Source organism: Fistularia commersonii, chromosome 34 (genome assembly GCF_037954325.1).
Source record: "Fistularia commersonii isolate RoL2024-O1a breed Wild chromosome 34, RoL_Fcom_v1.0, whole genome shotgun sequence".
NCBI classification, from domain to species: Eukaryota; Metazoa; Chordata; class Actinopteri; order Syngnathiformes; family Fistulariidae; genus Fistularia; species Fistularia commersonii.
Genome location: NC_141317.1, coordinates 6,972,390 through 6,990,000, shown reverse-complemented (window position 1 = coordinate 6,990,000; position 17,611 = coordinate 6,972,390). Strand labels below are relative to the sequence as shown.

At 42.1% G+C, this 17,611-nt stretch overlaps 1 protein-coding gene across 3 annotated transcripts in view; it reads right to left on the bottom strand.

Annotated features, from left to right (window-relative positions):
- The window catches only part of LOC147214431 (A-type voltage-gated potassium channel KCND3-like), a 110,601-nt gene extending 95,127 nt beyond the window's left edge, over nt 1-15,474 (bottom strand). Inside the window, exons 1-2 of one of the 3 annotated variants that reach the window (XM_086141437.1) lie at nt 15,141-15,474; nt 13,124-14,354 (exon numbers count right to left, since the gene is read on the bottom strand). In XM_086141437.1, coding sequence (XP_085997563.1) covers nt 13,124-14,226 — 1,103 coding nt within the window. In that variant the 5' untranslated portion in view covers nt 14,227-14,354; nt 15,141-15,474. Of the gene's footprint in view, nt 1-13,123; nt 14,937-15,140 lie in introns of those variants that run through there. The other 2 variants (XM_086141436.1, XM_086141438.1) reach the window with 2 other exon arrangements.
- Between the last annotated feature and the right edge of the window lie 2,137 nt (nt 15,475-17,611).

The following is a 17,611-nucleotide window of genomic DNA, read 5'->3' as shown; positions in this document are numbered from 1 at the left end:
TCAGTGTATGTGTGCGTGGATACATGTGTATGTTTTTTTTTTTCTTCTTCTTCTCTCCCCATGTTTTTTCTGATGTGCTTCACTAAATATGATCTCACCGGGTTTACTTGTCATGACACTTGATTGGATGAAGTTTCTAAAACGCCCAGTAATCTGGACTAAATGGTTGACCATTGTGTCTAACACACTTGGAGAGTCACTCTAGTCAGCACGCAGACTTAGATGTGTCCTTGTAAAAAAAAAAAAAAAAAAAAATCTACTTTTTTGATCCAGATGTCTTTGTGGGATTACCCATGCTGAGGATTTAATCCTGCCATGTACCAGCTGACAGCGCCATTTACTGGGAAGAGCATAAAAGTCAAGTCATGGACTAACACCATTAATAGATTTTAGTAAGCCTTTTCCCTCCAAAGGTTGACTGGTAGCAATAATAATTCAATTTCCAAAGGTCTCTCATGAGTAACCCATCTTCTCCCTCTCTGCTCTGTAAGAAGCAAGGCCATGGTCCACTGCCACTGAATAAGAAGTCTCCTCAAAGGATTTGCACCCGCCTCAATTTACTCGAGACAATCTGCATTATGCCTTTTAATCTTATCAGCATTGAATTAACACCACATCAATGACCTCTTATTTGCTTATTTGTCCATCCGGTTGGCAGCTGATATGCAAGACGGGCTTTCTTGACGATTCCTTTTACCGTGGCTAACAAATCAGTTGAATTTACCATGAGGGAGCCGTTTCGGCTCATAAAGGGGACTTGGTCTATCGCCTTGTTTTCATATACATGAACAATACACTTCAATCACACACGAGGAACGACCGAAAAAATATGCTCTGCATAAGGAAATTGATTTTCCTTCCCTGCAGCCCGCGGGCTCTTTGGCGTGTGGGACATAAACTTAACATCCTGCTGCCATGTATGCTGCAGAGGCAGCCTATCTCAGAAATGTGATGCTTTCACAAATAAAAAGGCAGCAATAGAAGCAAGATGACAGGAGCTACAGTAGTTTCTCTGCAAAAGTAAAATGACTTTCCACGGTATGTATTTGGTTACAGCTTTATAAGTGTACGTGTGTGTCCATGTTTGTGCAAATGTGTCGAATGAGCGTCTATGAAACGCATACGGTTCTGTGTCACAGTCTTGCTCTGAAACGTTCAATATCATTATCATTTCCCACAGATGTTTGTAAGTGTTGCGAACTGATTAAATTTGGTTGAGATTGCTAAAAATATTAATTCTATGAATACTATCTCATTTAATTGATCAGCTGTCATATCACATCCTAGCCTCAGGTCTCCTTTAACCCGAAATCTGACAAGGGCGTCATGTTTTCATTACTTTTCTGTCCATCTCCCTGTCGGCCGTTGTATTCGAAAACTACAGTTTTCATAAATTTACATGAAATCAGGCGCAATTTTTATTTCTTTCCAAGCATACGTAGCCGTATGTGGGGAGAGACACAGCATCATTTACACTTCAGCTATTCCATGTTGTCAAAGTTCTGCAGAACATGTCCGATTCTTAATGAATTCAATAATTAAGTGTGTTATCATGACTTTTTTCATGAAAACATGTATTCCTTTCCTATTTCCCCTTGTCCTTCAACATGCAGAGACATACTGACATACGCACAGCGGGGCATACGACCAGCAGCACTACATTGTGAACTCGCAGCATTCATTCAAATCAGAGTATATAACAATCAACTTATCCGATTTTCTGCTCTGCACTAAACAGCCTTGGGCAATTGTTGACACACACAGCAGGGGAATTCCATCACTCCAGCATGTTTATGAGGTGAAAGAGAATATTATCTGCTGTTCATTATTAAAACAACTAAAGCAAGGAATGATAAGAAAAACAACGGAGCATATGGAGACAAAGTCGACCGGCCCGATGATGGCTTCTGGAAATATAAAATACAAATACATAAAGGCAACGTGATCACAGCTTAATCACATTTCACAGAGGGTGGTCACATTTTATAGAATATTCTTGCCAATGAGTGGAAAAGCACTCAGCAGAGCCTGTACTTCATTAAAGTTAATAAAAAAATTTCCCTCTGCTGCTGTCGTAGAATGCCAAATTTAACCGTGTGTGCTCCTCAAACAGCACCGACTCTTGAAAACGAATTACGCATAGACATCCCATTCTCAGGCAATTGGAATCAAAAATTAGAATACTGTCACTCCAGGAAATAACTCCATACTGGCTCGGGTGGGTAGTCACAAGGGATTTGCTGTACAATGAATGGTTTACTCGGGTTGGTCAAAAATTCACCATGATGACGGGTACATACTCATGTTGCTAACAATCTAATCTAGCTACTACTGTAACATGTGTGTTTATGTGTGTATATATATATATATATATATATATGGCGTATGTTAGCTTTCATTGGGCTAGAGCAGACCCGGGCAGTTTACAGCCCGCGGGCCACATCTGGCCCGTTTTTGCTTTTTTATCCAGCCAGCCAAACTATTTTCTTTGAATATTTTAATAAGTATCTTCAATCAATATTGAATTTAGACACTCCATATTCACTCCATATTTTTTAATTTTGTTTAATTTTGTATGGATGATTACATATATGATCGTCATTGATTTGAATGTTGAAATAAAATGACCCAAAATTTAAATATTTCAATAAAATTTTTCATTTGTTCAATTTACATGCTACCTTGTTAGCACGTGCATAAAAATTAAAAAAAGAAATGTGGCTCATCAACCAAAATAATTGCCCACCCCTGGGCTAGAGCAAGGACTTGTCAAATCACAGGGCCACATATAGAAATGTATTCACACAAAATATTCACATAATCACTCATCTGGGCAATTTTAGGGCCTCCAGTGAACAAATCAGATAATTAGATTGGAATTAGCAAAGAAAATGCGCATGGTGCATTTCTGCTTTAGAGTGTCATGTGATGGGTTGAACTTCAATTTTGTTAAAACCCATTCAGTGAGCAGCAGCCAGCAGCTGCCCAGGATGCTCATGAACACAGAGGAAACTGATAATCACCGACTCATTTTCAGGCTCCTCACTGAGAGCCCGCTGGTAATTAAATTGGAGGAGTGGGCACAAGTACTGTGGGTTTGGAAAGACCATAGCTGAAGGCAATTGACTGTGACAGACAGTGTGCGACAGGGAAGGAGGAGTGTTTTTGTAATGAAATATTGACACTGATGTACCTTTATTCTTTTCTTTTTACCCCTAAACACCTTGAGAATCACTCCAATTACTTTTGCTCAGTTTGTAGTTGAAATGAAGTTATTCAGGACATCGTGTCCTGAGTGACAGGGGCGGCATTTACATGCATGGCACGGCAGCGATGGGGAAAAAAAAAAAAAAAAAGGGGGGTGGCAAGAAGAAGCACATGCTTGAAAGTTCCTCCCTGTCAATTACCCTTCACAGTCGCATTAGCCACAACAAACTTCCTCCCTGGCTGATAGGTCGCCAGGTAATGCAGTTTGTAAACGATTGCAAAGTGAAACGGTTGTGGCTCAACAGCCCCTGAAAAAAGCCTGGCAGCCTTTCAGAGCTCTGCAGGAACAGAGCTAATACCTATCACCAGAGACTATGGCATTTGTGGGTTTTGTAGAGGTAATAGTGGGTGATTAAAACCACTGATATGGCTGAAAACAGAACAAAAACAGCAGAAACTGAGTATCTGTTTGCTTTGTTTATCCAAGAAACATCAGTTTAAATATCCCTATAATTAGAAGGGTGTAACAACATAAGTTTTTATGCTTCATTCAAATCTCATGAGGGATATTGTTGCATAATCCGAAAAGAGAGACAACCGTTGGTCACTTTTGGACAGATAAGTTTGAAGAACACACTTTGCTGAACTGTCTACACTTCGTTTTGGGGAACCTCTTAGTTTTGCATTTCCACAGGTGTTGAGGGACGGCAGTAGAGATCGCGGTGATGCATGCGTCTGCGGTGCGTACCTTAAGCATCGCATTCAAAACCAAACATCAACGAAGAAGAACACGGGCGACACAGAGAGCCGAGTTGCCGCAGTATTCATATTCCTTTTTATTTTCTCCTTAATTTTGTTTTTTAATGTTGCTCTCCTCTGCCGTGTGAAAAAGCGCACCATTAGCTAACTCCATACGTTTATGTTCCGCTGCTAGTCGTGGAAACCCCTCTGTGACGTAGCAGGCCAGAAAAGCTTGGATATCCTCGGTGCTCCATTTCTCACTAGTTCTATCCATGTTGTCACAAGAAACAGCTGACCTGTGCCCAAAATAGCCTTGAAAAATGGCGCATGAGGAATCTGGTAATGGCCGTGGCGTATGAGTTGGACCGATTATCAAGGATCTACCTCGTAGGAGTTACGTGAAACCGTAAGAGGACCACGGCCCCTGGTTCCTTTGTCCTCTTGAAAATGTTCCAGGAACAACAAAAGGTTCCTACAATGAGAAAGGGGTGGATGACACCTTCTAACAACACGATCGGATCATCTTTTTTGACTTTGTGCGACACTTTGCAACATGGAAACACTCAGAAACCTAACAACAGTTCTGTCAACTCAAGCAACTTGTGCGTTTTGGTTGGGTGACGGAAGCACACATGCTTGCATTTTCCTCTGCAGGTAGTGAAGTGAATTGGAAATATCAGCACATTTAAAATATCTTTTAACGTCTGACTCAATTTGTCAATGTTTGAAAATTTGAATAAAATAAAAATTTGCCGACGCCGTGCTGACGACCCCTGGGGTTGGGGTTTCTGGACCCCTCACACTGGTCCATTTGGTAATCAAGGTTTCTATAGGTTACAGGCATTGGACAGGAACGTGAACATTCTGAATTATTGCTTTGTGCCTGGAAACCACAGACCTGGAAAATCACTTTAGTGATTTTTTTTATTTTTTTTCGCTGTTATTACAACCTCTATAAAATCATGATTCAGCAGCTATGAACAGGGGGAAACTAGGAAGTATAAATTCATTTGATCAAGAAGCAATTTTGACCAAAAAGAACACGATACGCGTCGCATATGTCTCAAACGGGGAGCCATCTGGGGGCAAAAAGTCCCCGTATCAAATTTCGACCCACTGTCAAGAAGTCATTTTTAGCCAAAATAGACTTCAGGCAAAACTGCCAATCTTAATAGGAAATGTCAGTGTTCTATCGATTTGGCCCCTCTACTTTTTTTACATTTTGGAACCTGCTTTGCCCTCTCTTTGGTGGCAGCAGAAATTGGGGTCAAAAGAGCTCTATGACAGACAATAGAATAGAGCAAACTATCCTTCCGTTCAAGAACTAGCGCTGCGGTAGAAGTGATGGAACTAAAAACAAATGGATAAAGAAGTAGGGGATGGAAGGTCAAAGTTGAGTTAATAGATTTAAAACCTAATGACTTGTGTGTGTGTGTGTGTACCCGACAGTTACAGTGTTAGTAGCTTAAACTCAAGGTGACTTTTTATAGACTCATCTTATGTTAAAAGTGACTTTGGATGAAACACTTTGGCACACACACATACACATTCAACTACTAAGCAGTTTCACTTACTCTGTGTAATGATATTGTTATGATTTACAATTCCTCTTGAAAGAAACCAAGCTGTTTTTTTTTATTTTTGGCTGAACTCTGTCTTACAACTGAAACGTGTAAAAATGAGGGTCAAGGGAAACGATGCGCAAGGGCAGGAGAGATTCACACCAGCTATCGATCTCCCATTTTTACTGTCCAGAATTGATATCAGAGCACAAAACAGGTATTGATGCCAAAACTATGTGAATCGGGGATGCGGGGATCTGCATGACTGCAAGTCTTTTGATTCATATTCTAAAAATCATAGCTTTTGTTTTTTGGGGGCTTGATTTATTATATAACAGGAATTTCCAGAAATGTTTTATTTGACAAAAGGAAGAGGTATCTGAGTGGTTCTTGTTTTTTCAACATGTTGTATACTGTTAGCTCTACCATCCAGCTAATGAGTCTCGAACTCATGTGCTCCTTTTATTCTACAAACTATTCATTTGCAATAAGAGAAGTCGGCTTATTACTTATTTTGGCTTTAAACAAGCAAAGGTCAAGCGCTCACCTTGTCTCAAATCAACACTAATAACCTGTTTCCTTAACTGCTCTCAGATGTAATATTTTAAGGGCCTGAGGTTTAATGGCAACTCATTTCATACTCTGCATCCGCCATTCTAATTGGCTGAGCTTAAAATGGCATATCAACACTCTCATCAGCATCGGTCACGGTTCCTCCCAAGCTGTTGCCTCCTAAATAAGTGCTCTATAAATGAACGCTCTGACAAGAAGTTGTGAAAAAGCGTCGGAAATAAATGTGCACATTGCAAGATGCACAAATATGTAAACGGTTATCGAGCCTGACTTGTGAGCTCGAGTGAAAATTATATATATTTATATATATTTTTGCATCTTCTCAATGGACATGCGAACAAAACCCCTGCATTGCACACAAACGGCAACGTCCATGATTGGTCTTGTGTGGTTGTCTAGGAGACGGAGAGCGGCGCATTGACCTTAAAGCAGAAATGATCAAAAGAACCTGGTCTTTGATACAGATATTTATCCCACTGAAGAAAGCGATGCTGAAGCTTCGATATACGTCAAACTACTCACATCAATAGTAGATCAATGGGATTGGGCTACCGGTAATTAGTCAGCAAAGATGCCAGGATGCATATCATGGATCGCAAGTTGGCTTGAAAATAGTAGAGGCATTTTTTTAATTGCTCAAAAATGTTAATTATTCTCTCTATGTTAGCTAAGTGCTGATTGAGTTTTCCCTGAATAGCCGGGGGTAGACATCACTGCAGACTTTGCAAACTAATACTCCGGCAATTCCTACCCATCTGGGACACAAACCACCGCCACACGGGCTAAGTTAATGACCTTTCTAAAAGGGCACCAAGATTGAGGAGCAGAACAACTTTCTGAACATCAACTGGAGCCATTTGAAATAAGAAATGTCTACATCGGATTTTAATGACAGATGGGAAAAATAAGGTGTTTTTAGTGGAGGCACAACATTTTTATTATTTTGCCTATGTGACATTCACAGCTGTTTCTTGATAAAAAAAAAAAGGATTTAACCTTTGACAAATGTTTTTTCAACATGCACTGCATCAAAAGATATCCATTTATGAAAGTTCATGCTCTGTAATTACTTTCACAAATAAATACAAAGTAAAACCTGGTGTAGCAGACATCCTTAGGACAAACTTCTGCTCGAAGAGGTTAAACGATGCCGTGCGTGTCATTGGCTCAAAACTTATCTCCTAAAATCTGATACAGCGCAAGGATTTATTGACTTTGTCGAAAAAAAAAAACAAACAGACAAGCTGATCTGAATGTTTAAGTTTCAGTGAAAAATTCAAATTAGCTAGCGGTCGACTGCGCTAGCTGGCACTATATAAATAAGACGCAAGACAAAAGCTATTTAGTATATCGGAAAGCAGACATATCTCATTATATAACTGTAGGTATGGCGCCACAATTTATGGGAGTCTAATCACATGGCAATGAACCCTGAAGAATCTCCAGACAGCTGATGGCAGCAGACTGTCACCGCTGACGTGTGGTGGCCGCGCCGGATAATTTATTGTTTTAATACTCCCTGTTTGAGAAAGTGTTTTCCTTAAGTGGTGCAGTCAGTGAAAAAGTAGAATCCCGGCAGATGAGTACCTCACTACTCGGTGAGCGGATTACAATGTTAAGGAGCATGACATCATTGAGCGATATTTCACACATAGGATGTTCAACGGACTGTGTCTCAATGCTGCAGGCAAAGCTCCGACTATCAACTGATAAGCTTACAATGTTTAAAATGTAAATCTTGAAATAGCTGGGGTCCTACTGCGGCAACGTGTGAGGCAATGGAGTCAAAAACAGAAAGTGTTGCCGAGGATAATCCAGAATTTCAAAGGCTCGTATGTCTTAGAAGAAATTCACCTCCGTTTTTTTTGTTTTGTTTATTGTCATTAATGTAAAAACATAAACATGGTCTAACGTAAGACCTAACGGGGAATCGAGATGTTTGTCTTAAGAAGTTTTGTGGGAGAGTGCGAGAAAAGTGCAATAAAAGTGAAAAGAAAAGTTTAATTATCTAAAAAAAAAAATTTGGAAAAAGAATCAGAATTGGAACCTGACCCATTTCGGGAAAAAAAAAAAAATGAATGAAAATCTCTACGGCTGATCTAGCTGGCAAATGTACTACAATTGCAAGTATTTCAAATTGCGCTCAGCGGTCTCATTTGAACCCCCCCCCCCAAAAAAAAAAATTACTCAAAATATGTTTAAACATGAAAAAAAACGAAGAAAATAATTACCAGTTGCTGACCCTTTGGTTTACAGGAGTTTATTAAAGCGAGAGGAAGCAATGATATTTAATTTCGGTCTTGGCACTGAAAGGTAAAAAAAGAGAATTAAATGAAGATCTCAGTTTTTTTAGATTTATAAATTCATTCAGAAAGTTCAGACGGAAAGCATCATGAGTTGACCGAATCTAACACCGCAGTCAACACTCAACTACTTCCACGTGGATCTTAAATGTCCCTGACTTAGCGAAGGCCTCGCCACAGTGTGCCTGCGTGCAGGATTTCAGCAGCGAGGTCATCTCTGCAGAGCGGGCACGGACACGCACAGCTGCGGAGGTTATTTGTTAACATTGTCTTGGTTGGTTGAATCTTATTTTGCCAAGAAAAGCTGTACGTCGTAGCCCAAAGTGAACGCTAGACACTCAAAGCTCATATTAGAGATAGTTCTCTTGCAATTTTGTCTTCTGAGGCGCCTTATGACATTCCTGAAATGTCAGAGGCAATAGATCCACAGCTGTTTTGTTTTTTGTTTTTTTTTTCCCTCCCGCGCCCCCTTGTTTTCTTGTTTTTCTTTCAACTGAGATTTCGTGTTCAAAGCCTGCAGACATGAAATGCATCTACCATTTTCAGAAGGACATGGGAGCACACACCTCAAAACGGTACTCACTTGGTATTTCATTGCCTATTGTTTAGGGGATTACGGATTCTGATTGAGGTCAGATTACTGTCGGATAAACAAAGCACTCCAAAAGCCACAGCGGACAAGGCAGCATGCATGCGGTGCAGGGAGGACATCCTTGTGGTTGCGTGTCATTGATTCTATTAACACGTGTGTGTGTGTGTGTGCTGGTAAGCATACCACCTGACATGCTCCAAACTAACATGAACATACAGACCCACACACACAAAATCACAGATACGGTATTTATCTTGCGCGGTGCAGCGCTCGTACTGAGGCAAAACATAAAACTTGCTAAATTAAACATGAGAGTGCAGACAATCTGAGTATCTGTGAAGAGGGCAGAGCAAAACAATGCCGTGAGGCGTTGTTTTTTTATGGTGTTCCAAACAGTTGTGCAAGTGTCACACCAGATTTCAGTCAGAAACCGTGTGTGTGAGGGTTTAGGTCTCAGCCGGTAATAAGATTTTATTCCGGTCAATGTTTTCACGGTTATAATGAGGGAGGTGCTGTAATGATAAGGAAAGGAACACAGTATTACTCTTGCAACATCATGTCAATTATGTTAAAATATATAATATAAAAACGTATGTTCTAAAATAGTAACCAGGCGATATGTGAAGAAGTTATATTACATGTAACATAGAATTCCAGTATTTGCTGAAGCTGATAGGAAATATGGGTGAACGAAAACACAAATCCCACTTTTTGCAGGTATTTTTCCTACTGTCACGATGATGTATTAGCAGAACTGTCTTGCAAAATATCAACTGTTGGTAAAATCAACTTTATCTCAAGAAACTTGCATCCCTGATGTGAGAAGCCCAGTTAAGCATGGACACAGATAACATGACCAACATCGACATCTTCTTGTATAACTCAAGGACAACATTCTTTTGTCACTTATAGCTCCATGGCCTGATCTATTTTAAAATATTCCTTGTTTTTATGTGTTTGGAGCCGAGACTGTGAGTTGTGAAAGACCAGCTTTGTCACAGACACTAGTATTGGCTGGTGGCTTTAAAACTTGAGTTGGCACGGGAGGAGTTAAGAAATGTTTACGTGATTATTCAAATTGAAACTGCAAGAGGACTCTGGTGAGCAGAAAGATCCAAATGGAAAATATTCGCCAATTATAAAGCGCTTTCATAAAACCGTGCACATTGTTTACATTCAAGCACTAATGGCGGCAGAGCTGCCGTGCAATGCCCCAACCATAAAGCGTCTTGCCCAAGGACGCTTCAACCTGGAGACGGGAGGAGTCTGGAATCGAACTTTCCTATTAGAAGGATGCATCTGACCCAGGGGTGGGCAAACTACGGCCTGCGGGCCACATCCGGCCCGTTGGTCTTTTTAATCCGGCCCGCCCAAAATCGGTACAGAAGTCATACTTGATGTGAACGATTGATCGGATCAATGAATGTGGGAGCTGAAACAGATTTTTTCATTTTTGGAGCTACTTGAGAACTTTCCTGCACTGAATGACACAGATTGGCTTTGTGATTTAGCCTTTACTGTGGACATACTGACACACGTGAATGAGCTGGACGTGAAGCTACAAGGGAAAAAACGGTTTGGGCGTGAAATGCAAGCAAACGTCAGAGCCTTCAAAACCATGCTGGTTTTATTTTCAAAGCAAATGTCAGATGAACATGATGTGTAACGTTAACAAATGCGTTTTTTTTTTTGATATGTATCGAATCTTGTGGTGACCCGGCCCGTCTGTCAAATTTCAAAAGCCAATGCGGCCCTGAGCCAAAAAGTTTGCCCACCCCAATCTAAACTCTCACAGTGACTATTCCACGTCGAATGTCTCGGCTAAATGTCGCCTTTTTCTTTGTGAATCCTCAGTTTTCCCAACAACTTTTCAACTGTGGCGAACCCCTGGGGCTGGAATTATTTTGTAAATTTCATGCATCTGTCAGAGTGAACTCAATGTGATCTATGGAGAGACACTTTATTTGACTCCATATTTAAAAGAAGAAAACAAATTCCCATCAAACTCTATTTATTTCATATTATTTATAAATTCCAGCCTCTTGGTATAAGCCCAGATGCATCAACAGCTCTTTTTTTTTTTTGGCTATTAAAAACAAGTTGCTCTGCAAACCAAAAGGACCCACGAGGAAACTTACAAAATCTTCTCATCAACTGTACCTTCAGATGGGCTGACTTGTTATTTCGACCGCAGGTGTCATAAGACTAAACGTTTGGGGTTTTACAAACGATTAATTCGAGTAACTCATTCTGTGGACTTTCCAAAAGGAAAGCAAAAAGCTGATGTCACTGTCAGAAAACCACTAACATTCACATTAAACCACAACTTGACCATGTTGACAATCTAACCGAAAATAAGTTGCATAATAAGACAAACCATGGCACCGTCTTAACTGTCGAACAGTATGTTGTCAGACTTTATCCGCAGATTTCCGTGTTCATGCAAGGAACCAGAAACGAATGGCACTGAAAGTGATTGTATCATCTTAAGGAAAACCTCCAGGGATTGCAAAAGATTCAGGCGATTGTAAATACATAAACCAAATATATGTATATGCGTGTGTGTGTGTGTGTGTGCGTGCATGTGAATGTGTTTATGACGTAAACCAAGAGCGGAGACTAGAATGTCAGGCAGGTTTACGTTAGTCAGCAGATGCAGTGGGCCACATCATTAGTCACTCTGACACCCACTTCTGGCCCCTGCTTTATTGATGAGGCCAAGCTCAACAACTACCCCCCCTTGACACACAAACAGATGAACGTACACGCACACACAACCTCCTCCTCAACAATCCGACTGTAAAAGCAACAGGAGACCGGTTTAGTGTCTCAGGTCTCACTCCAGTGGGAGGAAATGAGCTGCGCGAGAGAATGTGGGCTAGCGCAGACAGACAAGTAAGAGACGGCGTGAATTGAAGGAGGCAAAGCGGAGTGTTCGATGCCCCCTTCCACTACTCCCAGGAAATTCATCAGGCCGCTGCGCAAACAACAGGACGAGAAGCAAACATCGGGAAACCGGCAGATCTTTGGGAGGGGTTATGAATGGCACAGCCCCGGTGACGGAGTGCCAAGTGTGTCACGGCAACGAGCTCGAAGCCATTTATGGTCTCCATGACTCGAACATTTAGCAGGATGCTGCATTTGTCTCAGCCTCTCGGTCTGACTCATATCCACAACAGGGTCGCTCATAAAACACATTACCATTAAGCCTAATAGTATCATATTACGGTACGGTTCATGATGAATTTTGTAATTCCTGTCACTGCTGAAAAATGATTGGTTGGAAATATAAGAGGACTTTTATATGATGAAGAGCAGGTTGGGACACATTACTCACAAATTCGTGAAAGAATAAAAAAAGGTCGATGTGCGCGTACTGGAAAACGAATGAATGTGATGTAATGGAAACCAGCAGCTGGGGTTCAATCAAATCAAGGATGGAAAGATGTAGTCCCTACGCGCTTCATTCAGACTCATCGCCGAGTTACCTTCCTCTCGAATTAGAGACATTTGGAGATTCTCCATCAAAGCATTTGCGGAAAGAGGCACTTAATTTTCAAGACAAACCACTCGGGTAACTCCGAGACGAGGAGGAGGGCTCTCAAGGCGCTTGTTTCGGTTTCCCTGAACGTGTAGGAAAGCTAAACATGCAGCAGGTTGAAGAGAGAAGTACGGCAGACTCTCTGCTAAGATTTACCGTTTCACAAAGACGCTTTTAACCCCCCCCTCTCCCTTCCCTCCCCTCTGCAGTCTCCTACATCTCTGTCTCCAACTGTTATCTGTGGAGTACAAAGAGCGGGCGATGGTGCAGTCATTACAGGGAGAAGGGAGAATATCTTGAAGATTGCTCCTTACAAGAAAGGTCCTTTCAGTTTTAAAAGAAAAACAACAAACGGTCCCATTTGTCTGCACTTCTGAAATAAGAGTGTTAAGTTTGTACAGGAATTTGCGTGAAAGTGCGGCATTTGCGGGCGTTCGGGCCGACGTCAGACGCACGTTTCACATGGAATCGTAATAAAACATTTACTCACACATGATACGTGCACCTGCGGAAACACACAGGCGAAGGCAAACAAACATTCACTTGGAGACACATTCACACAGCACTCGCAACTAGATAAAAGAGGTGTCTGCGCTGCTCTTACCCGAGGGTTGTCATAGTAACGATGGTGTACCAGAAGGAGGCTGGGATGCTGGTGAATTTACTGGAGCTTGAACCCTTCTCTGCGTAGAACATGACGGTAGCAAAGATAATTATGGCCATAGTGAGGGAAAACAGCAGAAAGCCCAGCTCTGAGGCACAGCTCTTAAGCGTGTAGCCCAGGATGCGCAGGCCCTGCGAGTGACGGGAGAACTTAAAGATACGGAACACGCGGAAAACACGGAGTGTCACAAAGGCGCCACTCACATCCTCGTTGTCAGTCATCACCAGGCCGATGTAGTAGGGCAAGATAGCCACTACATCTATGATGCTCATGACGGACTTCATGAAGCGATAGCGGCTCGGTGCGGCGAACAGACGCATTAGGTACTCCACGGTGAAGATCATGACGCAGGCAGTGTCCATGCAGAAGAAGGCAACGGTGTAGCGCTCACCACATGGCACTTCCTTCTGGTTGGGAGCCGAGCCACAGGGCACCGTCTCTACCACATTGGTGATGACCGAGACCGCTATGAAGAAGCCGGTTACATAGTAGAAGACGAGGGCCATGGTGGAAGTGTGAGGGTTCTCGAAAGCCCGCCACATGGTCTCCCTGAAGGTCATGTTGGGTAACTTAGCGTCCTTGTTGTCCTCCTGATCGTCCATCAGGCGCTCCGCGTTCTCCCTCTTCCTGTCCTTGTACTCTTCGTAGCAGCAGTCGCCGATGATCTCCGGGACGATGCCGAAAAAAGCCAGTTCCTCGTCGTACGATGAGATGCACTCGTAGCGAGGGTAGTGGAGCTTGCCGGTGCGGTAGAAGTTCAGCACGCTTCGGAACACGTCGGGGTCCCGGTCGAAGAAGTACTCTTTGGTCTCTTCGTTGTAGAAGAACTCCTTCTCCGAGCTGCCCAGCAGGGTGTCGGGATAGCGGTCCAACGTGTTCCTCCAGGTTTGGAAACGCCGTCCGCTCACGTTTAGAATTATTAACTCGTCCTGCCGCTTGTTCTTCTCGGTAGGAGCCACCGGCATGGGCAAATTGGCGACGGGCATCCAGCCAATGGCTGCCGCCCGGGCGAAGGGAAGCCATGCCGCTACTCCCGCCGCCATACTGTGTCCGGCCTTGGGCGTAGGGGGGTGGAAGTCCAGCACCTTCACGACCAGCTTGGCTTCAGCTCATCCACCACCTGGAGGAAGAGTGGGAGGGAGGTTGTAAAGACAAGGGGAGGACGGCGGCGCTGTTTTTTTTTTTTGGTAGAGACGGCGGATGGATGGAGGGAGGAAGGGAGGGAGACGAGTCATTGAGAAAACGGGGAAAAGAACAGCATTCTGAGAGGAGTTTGGTTGGAAGAAGAAGGATGGAGGTATCGGGGCAAAAATCAAACTATAAATTTGGACAGAGCGAAGCCTTCGCGGGCAATACGTCTATCATTATATATTATACTTATGCACATTTACACCGCACAATAGAAGACATTTTTTATTAGACTTGGGAGGCGTAACGCAATTACGGTGACATCATGCAATTTCCAATAAGCATCATCTTCCCCATAATTACTTTATCGCTTTATTTCTCTGATCCCTTATATCGAGTTAGGAGTTGAAGGCATCCATCGCAGGTCCAGTTTTTTGCTGCACGGTTTATTATCAAAAACCGAGGCTGAGCGTGCAGCTGCATCGGCCAGCATCCCACACCAATAGTTTCTTTGTTCGTCGTTGGACCGGAGCCACACTTTCCGGGCTGAGAACCTGTTGAGTTTTCAACCAGGCGTCCCTTTGCATCTTTATTTTTTTGAAATTAAAAAAAAAAAAAAAAAAAAAAAAAGCTAGGCTTCTGTTTGTCTGTTTTTAATCTCAGCTCAGTTCGTAGAGACGATTTCACAGACCGATCTTTTTTTTTTTTTTCTTTTTTCCTTTCTTGTTTTTTAAACACGGAACCCCGCAAAACGATCATCTGGAGCGCGGTGACACACACGCAGCCTCGGTACACATCTTCATTTCCGCTTTAGTTTTTTGCAACTCACCGACTGGAAATTCTCCATCCAACGCAAGTCGACTTTCTCCCAGGTCACTTTAGATTTTTTTTTTTTTCTTCTTTAAAAGGCGTCCAAAACGGAAATAATAATAATAAAATAAAAAAAAATAAAAACAAAAGAAAAGAAAAAAGATGAAGAAGTTATTCTGCGAATCGTCTTGGAGAGACGCAGCTTGGCGGGGCCAGGGCGCACAAGTGCCGAGGATGAACGCACCGCATCTGTTTGAATTCAGTTTCCATTATGGCGAGGAGGAATGATGAGGAGCAGAGAGGAGCAGAGCCTCGTCTCTCCGGGATGAGAGTGGTGGGATGAAACGGAGGAGGAGCGCTCTCTCTCTCTCTTTCTCTCTCTCTCTCTCTCTCTCTCTCTCTCTCTCTCTCCTCCCTCTTTGTGCAACGGTGTTCGTGTTAAACTGCATTTAAGGAGAAACCTTGACCTGGTGCAAAAAAAAAAAAAAAAAAAAAAAAAAAAAATATATGTGCAGATAGACCATCACTCATAATTCATCTGCAAATATCTCTTTCTCTCTCATTCTTCGGGGCTGAGCAACTGCCACCGGCTGAGTTTTCCACAAGAGCCCCGCAAGGGCGTAGCGAGAAATCTGTGGACTGTGGGCTCCAGATGCCCCCCCCCCCATCTCTACGACTGTGACTTTTTTTTTTTTAAATTTAACCCAAAATGAGGATGTTAAAAAGTGCCTGACACTAAATGCAATCCCCCCTTTTATATAGAGCATCAAAAAGAAAAGTAGATAATGAGATATTTCAACTTGATTTTAAAGATCACGCTTCATGCGGTTGCTCCTGTGTGCATTGTGTCGCTCCGCTAATCGAGCTGCATTATTTAAAATCAGTTTAAATGAGCTGAATTTATTAGACGTAATAGGGATTGTATCACAGAATTAGATTGTATGTATTAATATATAATCTTGCTTTATATACATTTCAACAATAGGTCCATTAATTATGACTATTTAAGTCTCATTCTGCAAAATTCAAAATGAGAAATTGAAATAGTGTGATAATTGTGTTTTAATACCTGACATCAGGGAAATAAACATCATTGGCAATTCATTTAACTTAAAGGTTTCGTATGCACCCGTTTACACTTACGTGTTTATTTATAAATGAGCAGCTGTTTAAAAATACGATTTTAACCCAAAACCCTAAATCAAATTAAAAATACATTTTGCACAGTCTCCATTGAAAATATGAACATAGGACGCCCTCCTGGGTAAAACGCTAGAGATAGATGCAGTACTATTAAATCAAATGATGAAGACTTTTTCTCTCTTTTCATCCCGACGCAACGCTTCATCGTGGCAAACACCTTGTCGTTCAGGATGTTAAACGCACTAGACATACTGACATAATGTATAATTACCAAAGCTGCGCATCGGATGACTATTTCCCAGAAGTTCACTTCACTCCGAAAGCGACATAGATTATTACTCTTAATGTAGAAATGGTATGCAGTACGAGGCAAAACGAAACTTTTTTCTTTAATGAACGAGCATCAGTACGAACCACCTTCCCTCCACTGAAAAGGGTGAAAGTATAAAGGACTGAATAAAAATCCAAGTTTTATTGAGCCCCCGTAAATCTCAGCTGTGGATTTTATTTGTGTTTGCGTTCTTCTGCGGCGCGGCCGTCTGCAGCTCCCGGTAATCATCGCTACATCTCAGTTTACTCACAGAATCAAAGCAATACAATAGAGTGTCAGTGGAAGAGCTTTCAAAGCAATCTCCCGCTGCTCTGAAGAGAGGCGGGCGCAGCACATACAGTAAATAATTTTCTGTGAACAATGGCACTCTTCTTTTTTTTTTTTTTATTAGATCTCAGCAAACACAGTGTCCTTCACAGAGGTACATGTAATTCCCCCATGCAGATAACTGGGTTAGTTAATACTAACCGGGCTGATAAAGAGTCAGTACGGTTTGACTCTAAATGCTTTATCTAAATGTATCAATCAAGCGGCACAATGATCGATGCGTTCATAATAGAAAGGGATTCATATGTGAGACGGTTTGGTCATTTGCATTCAAACTCAGACAGTGTCGGTGCCTTCCGTTCCCACATTATTCAGCAGCATAGAGTCAGGCGGAGGACCAGCCCAGCACAATAGACAGCCATTACAATATCAATAGGGTCAGGATGAACAGCGCCACAGCATATATTTACCCGATTACGATCATTGATAGTTGTCCGAAATCTAGAAAATTAATTCCGGATATGGGATGCTATTACAAATATGTCACTCTGAAATTTACAGGCACCTCTTATAAAACGATTTGGACAAAGAGCCACGCATATTTGCAGTCGTGTTTTAAAAATAGCATGTCCACCGGGGTCTCTGGTTTCCTCCCGCAGTCCCAGGTAGGGGCCAGCTGGAAATCCCATTTTGCCTCGAAGTGCGAATGAGAGGACGGTTGTCGGTCTCTGTGTGAAGTGTGGATGAGA